The 9,877-nt window shown below is 37.3% G+C and overlaps 1 protein-coding gene across 1 annotated transcript in view; it reads right to left on the bottom strand.

Annotated features, from left to right (window-relative positions):
• Positions 1–9,587, bottom strand: part of LOC115218334 (POU domain, class 4, transcription factor 3-like) — a 28,342-nt gene extending 18,755 nt beyond the window's left edge. Inside the window, exons 1-2 of the mRNA XM_029788083.2 lie at positions 9,211–9,587; positions 6,030–6,387 (exon numbers count right to left, since the gene is read on the bottom strand). Of these exons, the coding sequence (XP_029643943.1) occupies positions 6,030–6,387; positions 9,211–9,587 (735 nt within the window). The remainder of the gene's footprint in view (positions 1–6,029; positions 6,388–9,210) is intronic.
• Between the last annotated feature and the right edge of the window lie 290 nt (positions 9,588–9,877).

Consider the following 9,877-nt stretch of genomic DNA (forward strand, 5'->3'; position numbering starts at 1 on the left):
CTCAGGAAAGGAAAGAAAGAGGGGGTATTTAACGTTTCGAGCGGAGCTCTTCGTCAGAAACATAGTAAAAGGAAAGGTCCAAGGAAGGGGAGACGGAGAAAGAAAATCGCCAACGATACACACGCGGTCACATATTGAAATATATATATATATATATATATATATATGTGTGTGTGTGTGTGTGTGTGTGTGTGAAAAACAAATAAACAAACGATCGTTCTCTTCTTCTCACAATGAAATTCTCATTGTTTAAAATATCCGGGCTCGGTACAATGAGGATACTAGTGTCAGCAATTATGTATACTAAATAAACAGTATGAACAACGCAGGAGCGATTTGGTAAATTCCCTGCACGCCTTTAAAAAGAATAAATGTTCTGAAAGGCAAACAGCTTCCAAAACGCCTGGTGCTGCCCTCTACATGCTATATATATTTCTTTAAGGAGGTTTCTTCTTAGAAATTATTACTCTGATCTATAATCGGGGTAACATACTTACCTATCAGGCGGTTTTTAAGCTAGCTTCTGTGGAGCGCTCTTCGTTGGGCCTTAGGCCCAACAATGACACTTCATACATTGAGTACATATCAAATTTTATTAAACTTGACCAATATTTTTCAAACAATGAACAATTTTCATTAAAACAATGATATAATTTGTCTATTTGGAACTTATTGCAAAGCTGCATGATAAACAGCACATTTTGTCTTCCCATTCGGGGTCCGTACAAATAGCTTGTTTCCATTCCCTACCCTTGAACAATCAGCATATAGGTGGCCGTAGGCAACAATAAACTTACTCTTTAAAAGTTCAATGATAATTCTTCTGCCGCCACCTAATTTAAAGGCAATTCGATGTACGTAGGACCTTTCTTTTCGTACAAACAATTATTTGTAGTAGTTGGTACGTATCTAAACTCCTGTCGCTAATCACTATTTCAAAGTGCGATTTTTATGGTTGGGAATTGCTCTAAACGTATTTTACCATAAAGAGATTTGAAATTTAGTATTTTTTAAGGTAATAATAAAATTAGTCGAATCTATTTTCATGCAGTCGGAGTGCGCTAAGTTTCCATAGCTCCGACGGCATGAAAATAGGTCCGACAGATTTTATTTATATCTGAAAAAAGACTAAGTTTCCAACATTCTTGTAGTAGAGAATTATGAGAGGTAATATTATATGAGAGAGTGAGTTCAGTACGTATTTGAGTTCCGAATATTATGAAGCACGAGGTACGGTTAAATTACTTGATACAGTTATAATATTTAGAGAAAAATTTTTTCAAAATGTTTATTTTGGAAATTACTTTTGGAAATAGTTATAATATTTAAAGAAATATTTTTTCAAAATGCTAGGATTAAGAAAAAGTCAAGAATGAAAAAGAGTCATTGAATAGAGAGAGAGAGAGGGTGGGAGGAGTAAAGTTGAAAAAGTGTGACACACTGACATTCGCTTTCGCATTTTATATTATAGATGATGGTAATCATTTCTACATATACGTCTAGAAAGGAAATAGTGTGGAAGATGTTTGACCATATGTTTACTTGATCAGGTCTGATCAGCAGTTAATAATAGCAACAAGATTAATTCAGGTGAGACAGAGACAGAGACGGAGAGAGAACCAACGCAGTTGTTTAACTTGCAAGAAATCTCACTACCCAAACCATACCACGCCATTTGAAAAAAATGCAAGGCACTTAAGATAAGACTGTTCCAGAGATATTATGTTTAAAAGAAAATTGGTTCGGTCACAGCTGAAGCGTCTTCTATCATAGCATTGCACAATTAGGGATGCCAATTAGATTAACAACAGCAATAGCAGTGGAGGCGCAATGGCCCAATAGTTGGGGCAGCGGACTCGCGGTCGGAGGATCGCGGTTTCGATTCCCAGACCGGGCGTTGTGTGTGTTTATTGAGCGAAAACACCTAAAGCTCCACGAGGCTCAGGCAGGGTGTGGTGGCGACCCCTGTTGTACTCTTTCGCTCCAACTTTCTCTCACTCTTTCTTCCTGTTTCTTGTCCCCGACTTCCTACGCAACTGCTGAACCTGGATGCGCATTCATCCATCCGTCGATGCTCTCGGTGTCGCGGGCTGGCCTGCTTTTTCTTCTGCGGGTCTTATGAATAGCAAAGGACCACGTTTCGGACTTCTCCCACTAATGGGACGAAGACCGCTTCGCTCAACAAACAAACAAATAACAATAGCAATCAAGCAATTCGTAAAGCCGAAGCTTATCTGACTTTCAGAACTGAACTGAATCTATCTTCGCCATTTCTCCCTGTAAGTTATATCAAAGGATTAATAATATGAATCTGTTGGCGAATTTCTATGTCTCGACTACAGTAAAGTATCCGAAGCTTTCTCGTCAAAAAGCGATCGAAAATTGGCATTTAATAAAAAATGAAAGGCTAGTGAAAATCGAAGCAGTCCTTATATTGGACATAAATCAATAAATCAATGTGATGCTAATAAAACTTCCTACCTTTCAACGTGGAGAAAGAAAGGTAGTGTTTATTTCAGCAGGATTTGAACTCAGACCACGAAATGATGGAACAAATAGCCCAAAGCATTCTACCCCGATAGTTTATCGACTATATCGACTATATAAACCCAGCGAACATCCACCATGGGTCATCACATTTGCTTAAGGTAAAAATGAATTCCTCGCTCTTTCGGAAACATCAATCTTCTGTATTGACCGCTTTCCACCACTTTGATCTGTTTTTTGTATTGAATACGTATCGCCACCGTGGGCCACTGCATCGAACACTTTGAACATATACTTCAAACTATATATCAACTATACATGAACTATATATCAACTATACATGAACTCTAAGATGTCTGACTCCGTTGTGTATTATAAATGAATTTCTTGTGTTTGACGGCATGAGCTGTCTTTTTTTATATATAACTTTTTTGATAAAGTTCATTTCAGGAACTGAAACATGTTATAATGTATATATATAAAAATAAAAAATTGTATAATACAGCAGCATTTTCGAACTTCATTTTTTACAAATATATATATATATATATATATATATATATATATATATATATAATAGATAGATAGATAGATAGATAGATAGATAGATAGATAGATAGATAGATAGATTTATATTATGTGTGTGTGCGCGTATGTATATATATATATATATGTAACTATACATATATATATGTCCACACACAAACATGCATATATATATGTACCTATACATATGTGTATATATATATATATATATGTATATATCTATCTATATATATGTATGTATGACGTGTGTGTGTGTGTTGTGTGGACGGCGTCACGCACAGTCAGGCAAACAAACAAACTAAAAGCAAAGATAAATATTGATTAATAATTATTGAGTGTAGTAATTAAGTATTTATCAGCTGATTCAGTAGTTGTGATAACCTTAGTAGTACGAAAATGTTTTTTATCGGATAGACATATATTACAGCGATCAAAGACAGACATTTGGGAGGACGTAACCGAAGACACTGGAGATGGCTTCCAAAGTAAATACATGTCATATAAAGCCACTCTCTACATTATCGCTGATACGGTCTTAAATCCAAATGACGCCATCTTTAAAATTTTTTTTATATTCATTAGTTTCAGTCAATTCACTGCAGCCAAGCTGGGACATCGCTTTTAGTCGAACAAATCGAACCCGGGATTTATTATTTTTGAGTCTGGTACTTATTCTGATTATGTCGGTCTCTTTTGCCGAACCGCTAAGTTACAGGGACGTAAATCGGCCAACACCGTCGTCAATATTGGCGGTGGGGAAGCCTCAAACGCAAACACAGACACATAAATGTATTAAAAAAACTCTTCAAGGCGGTGCTCCAGCATGGCCGCAGTCAAATGATTGAAACAATATAAAATATAAAAGAATGTATATATTATATATATATATATATATATATATATATATATATATATATATATATATATATATATAAAAGCTTCTTTCAGTTTCCGTCTCCTAAGATAAACTCAAGCTTTGGTCTCCCGGGACGCGAATTTTTTTCCCACGAGAGTTCTGGATCCCAATTATGAACTCATTTGCATAGAGCCAATCAGAGTTCAACTAACAAACTAATTTATGAGCGCCCAACAAGTGATGGGCGATAAGATAAGGTCACTTGTGTAAGGAATGACCATGCTTCTTTTCTCTTCTAAAAATGCTTGTTGTTCTTGTTTCAACCGTGGTTGCCTCTGCGTAGTTATTTGTGTTGTTGTTTACTTTGTAAAACAGCAAAGGGAGAGGGTTGCGTGCTCACCACCCTCTACCCACACTTTTCCCATCCAGATCTTTAACATATGGGGCCCTAACAAAATCCGATAATAGGTATAGATGCGAATCTATCTAATTACTTGTCTCCTAAACTAAGGCTTAATTTGGCGATCGGTCGACTCACAACATCGTTCTTCGTCTTGAGTTTTCTTGGTAGAGTGCGAAGTTGACAAGGTCAAAGTGAGCTCTAATTGGCTGTATGTAAATGAGTTTATTACTGGGGTCCGGAAGTCTCGTGGGGAAAAAATTTCGCGTCCGGGACTATTGTAAAAGACACTTGTCCAAGGTGCCATGCAGTGGGACTGATCCTCAGAACCATGTTGGGAGTGGCCTTTCTCAACGGGAATTCTTTGATATCAGTGAAAGTTGCAGCATCACCCTCCCAGAAATGAAACCGCATTGAGGGCCTCATTTGAACGATGTAGAGAGCCAGAATATTCCAGTGGGGTTATTTCAGCCCCTACTGGAATAGGGTCTGAAATACATTCTGGCCCTAATGAGAAGAGCTAGTGTTTGGGATGCAGTGCAAGTTATGTTAAAGTTACACTTCGCCTGGAGGAATCACCAGTGATAGTTTGACCAAGCATCTGGGGCTAGTATAAAGACTCTGAGTATTACTTCTCGTTACGGAAAGGTTTTCTTGCTATGAGTTGTGACTGAGATTCGCTTTGGTTGACAGTTTAGGTCAACATGGTTACATTGGAGGTCGTTATTAAGGTCTTCGTTTACGTAATCAGTATAAGATCGGTGTGAGTTGTGTAGATTGCTTGAGGAAGATGCATGGTTAAGAAAGATAAGGAAAGAAGAACGGGGTTGTTGCAAGTAGGGGAAGTTGATTATTGATGTAAAGAAAGAGAGGGACAGAACCGAAACTTGAGGAATACCAGAGCTGACTCAGAGTGCAACAGAAAGCTCTCCGTCAGCGCGTGCTGGAAAGGTGCGATCTGATGCCATCTGGGAGGTGAGAGATATGAGTACTGCATCAGATCTACCACTACAATTATTACTACACTATCGACACCACAAACGCAACCACCACTACAACACTCACCACAGCAAACACGAGAGCACAATTATCGCAGTTGTTTTCCATATCCTTGCAATTATAACAACCAGTTGCGCACTCGCATCAACGGCTGCCACTTAGACACCAGCAAATCGGCGCTGGTTTTACATTGTTTCGGATCTATAACTGGCAGCAGAGTGTTAGGAGAGGTGGTGGTGGTGGTGGTGTGAGCAGCAATAGTGGAAGAGAGATCAGTTATACAAACACGTCTTGACACACCACAAATATCTATCGAATTATGTCTTCTGTATGTATGCTTGTATATACAGATAGAGAGATAGATAATGTATATGCACACGCACACAAACACACACACACGCACACACATAAAACTTACTTGGAAGAGGATGCATGGCGTTCAATCATATAATATAAATATATGTATATATGTATTATACATATATATATACATATATGTGTGTATGTATGTATGTATATATATATATATATATATATATATATATATATACACATACACACTCATACATATTTCTCTGTGTGTGTGTGTGCATGCTTGTATGTATGCATGCATTTAGATAAGTACGTATGTGTGTATATAACGTATATATACGCACATGCTTCAAATAAACATGTAATAGCTTTAAGTGACATTGGTAAACACCAGAACCATGGCTGGATAATCAACAGCTATGTTATTACGGCAATAATTATGTCCAAATTATCCAACGTGATTGTCATCAGCAGCAACAGCAGCCGGGAACCACATTGAGCAACATTGTCATTCAGTTCGTTGTCATCATCATCATCATCATCCTCATCCTCACCATCGTAACTGCCATTGTCGTCAGAACATTTTTGCTGAATGAAGATTTTAAAAGCTAGATTAAATGTGTGAATCGTCGTAGAAACAGTGAATTTGAAGACTGCATCACAGACAAGATTTGGATTCGGAAATGAATGGGTGAATAGGGAACTAAAGAATACGGAGAGGAAGATGGGGAAAGTGGCTGGCGTTGTGCAGAAATATGCATCTCCAATCAGATGGGGACGAGTTATGCTGGAATAAAGCAGAACGGGAAAGAGGTTTAATGAGGGTTGAAAGGATAGTAGAGCTAAAGAAGATAAGTCGGGGTTGCTATTTAGAAGTAAAAGAAGAAATTCTCCTCAAGAAGGTAATAAGCGAAAAACTATTTGCAAAATGCGTAGAATCTGAGAAAATTTCAGAAAGAGAAAATCAAAAGAAACTTCACTTAGAAATTATTAGAGATTTTAGGGGTTTTAGTCAAACAAATCGATCCCAGTACCTTTTATTAATTATACATAGGTGCGCAATTAACTCGATAAAAATTAAAATTAAACTGTATAACAATTGGTCATAGAGAGGAATTTGTGTTCTTGGCTCGGAATTTAGTAAAAGAGTGAAATAAAAATTGTCTCTAATGATGCTACATAATATAATTTTGCCTACAAAAATCAGATTTTCTCTTAGTTTTTATCTGTCTGTATATCTATCAGTCCATTTTTAAAGCGTGTGTATGTGTGCCCGTGTGTGCATATGCGCGTGTGCGTATACTCCATGTCTGTACTGTGTAAATGTATAGTGCATGTGTGTGTGTGTGTGTATATATACATATATATATATATATATATATCAGTCGCCATGATAGATCGTTAGCCACTAGACACATTTTTTTTCTCTCCTTGTTTTTTCTGTGTCCCTTTCTGTAGAAGAGCGTAGGCTCGAAACGTAAAAGACTTCCTCTATTCCTGAGCGTTATACTAATACATTTCTTTGTTTTGTACACCACCTGTCTCCATGTTTTGTTTTTTTCATAAACTCTCCCTATATATAAACATATTCAGGTGTGTGAGTACCTGTACTTTGTATATTGGATTTGTCTGTACACAATCTAAAAGAAAAAACAACAAAAAGGATTGCTAATTCCGAGGGGTAGAAAAGTGCACAATCTGTGCTGTGATTATTCCTCACACTGTGCCCACCAAGATGAGCTGAAGGATCGGGAATCTTTTGAACCCAGATTTGCAACCTATGGAGGAAGCAAATGACTTTTAGGAATAGAAACGAACGCCTGTTATTCAGGCTGTGAAGTGTGTAGTGTGGTCGGTTCTACCCTCCACAGCGTGTCTAGAAAAACCCGTGGTTTTTTTTAAAGCAACATGTGAAATAAAGTTCTTATATATTTATTATAAATGTTGACATCTACAACGAATTGGTGTCCGGTCAATTTTTCGTCGTTTAATTTGTCCCCGGTCAATTCGTCAAGATCATAGGAAAAATGGAAGAACGAATATCTGGAATTAAAAAACGTTTATTTTAAGGTTTGTTGTATTACATATTTATTTTTTTCTTCAAATTTAGTATTGTGTGCAACTGCTTATAGAAAAATACGTTTTTGGCTTGGATTGTATTTTTCCATGACATTCTTTATATACAGGTTCATATCTCTGTGTTTTTTTTTACTTTTGGCTTGGTTCTTCTCATTGTAATTTGGTACTGGCAAACCTTTCCTTACATTCAATCACATCAATAAGTTTCCAAATATTTGGATGACTAATATTCTCTGAGTTTTCCAGAGAGTTGTGTTAGGCTCCTAAAGTATTTGTAGTAAGAGGAATCCCCGTCATACATCGATCCAAAACATTCCATATAAGTAATGAAAATGGGGATTCAAAGCATCACCTCCTCTGTCTTCCTCCTCTAGGTGGTCCTATATAATTGTTTTCAAAATAGGATACAATTGACAGTGGTGTTCATATCCGCCTACAACATCATCAACCGGCAGAAAGGCAACGGCAACAAAACACCGCATTTCAGACTAAAACTGTCATCTTCGTGCTACCAGAATCTTAGTCCTTTTTTGCACAACATGCTTGTAAACATTTTGTCCTAAATGAAACAAGCAGCATGCCAAATTCGACACAGGAAACGATTCCAGAAATCCGTTTTGGGTTGTTTTTTCGGAATCCATTATTATATTACACCGAACAACAAAGCTTTTGCTACTAGAGTAAAAGCATGTGTTTTAGACTAAATCGAGGATTTTGAGTTATGCGCACGCGCAAGATTATAACTATACTTTCGACAAGATATAGGCCGTATTATAAAATGTGCTAAAATGAAAGCAGTTTTAATTCAAAATTTAAAAAATAACAGCAATAAAACAAACGATGAGAAAGTTCATTATTTAGTTTAGCAACAGATGGCGCTGACGTATTGTTCGCAAGCGCTAAATACGTCAGTTTGTTCTTGGTAACTTTCAGTGTCGTTTGCGCTGCCGACATGTGTTGTATGTGTATCAATAATTTTCTTTGGCCAATGTTATCAGGTCCCTCGTTCTGCAGTAATTCTTTTATTTTGGCAAGAAGTCTACCATATGTGTCTTGACTTCTGTCAGGCGCAGGAGTGGCTGTGTGGTAAGTAGCTTGCTAACCAACCACATGGTTCCGGGTTCAGTCCCACTGCGTGGCACCTTGGGCAAGTGTCTTCTGCTATAGCCCCGGGCCGACCAATGCCTTGTGGGTGGATTTGGTAGACGGAAACTGAAAGAAGCCTGTTGTATATATGTATATATATATATATGTATGTGTGTGTCTGTGTTTGTCCCCCTAGCATTGCTTGACAACCGATACTGGTATGTTTATGTCCCCGTTACATAGCGGTTCGGCAAAAGAGACAGATAGAATAAGTACTAGACTTACAAAAGAATAAGCCTCGGGGTCGATTTGCTCGATTAAAGGCGGTGCTCCAGCATGGCCGCAGTCAAATGACTGAAACAAGTAAAAGAAAAAAGAAAAAAAGACCAATGCCAACAATCGCGGGCCATTAGAATTATCAATTTGAATGTGAAGTATATCTAACTGAAAAATTATATTAGAGCAGCACTTAAATGTTCCATCTGCCGCCCAGTTCTTGTGCTGTTTTAACTGCCAAAGTGCTTCGTCACTTGCCAATATTAGTATTTGTTTTGAATCTTTCATCTCGCTGTCATACTGTAAAAATGTTTCATCATTGTCAAGGTAGGAGTATTCACTTGGAATGGGAAACTCAACATTTGTAAGTGGGGTGGCAGAATGGCTGGAATCAGTTTGCCTCCAACGTTTAATATTCCTATTAAGCTTTGCAGACGGAAGTATTTGTGACAATGTACAGATGTTTAAATTCTGAACTTCACTGGCGATAATTGAGCGAAGAGCATCACGAGATGAAATAGACTTTACCTTCATATTTGAAACCATTATCTTTGCATTTACCTCTGCAGCAGTCGAAGCGTGATTATGGATCCCAATCTTTTTAAGCGCTTTATAATTTTCATCCGTTTGAAGTCTCGCCTTGCACACACGATTTCCTTATCTCTAATATATCTTCAATCCATCTACATTCTGCTTATTTTTTTTTTGTGTATGTATAATTTTTTTGATCGACCACTTTGATTTTTTTCCTTTCTCTGAAGTTATCATCTTGCAGGTAGTCATGTTGATGGGTGGGTATATTGAATAAATTTAATTCGATTTGCTTGAAAATCTTT

This window comes from Octopus sinensis, linkage group LG13, assembly GCF_006345805.1.
Source record: "Octopus sinensis linkage group LG13, ASM634580v1, whole genome shotgun sequence".
In the NCBI taxonomy this organism is placed as follows: domain Eukaryota; kingdom Metazoa; phylum Mollusca; class Cephalopoda; order Octopoda; family Octopodidae; genus Octopus; species Octopus sinensis.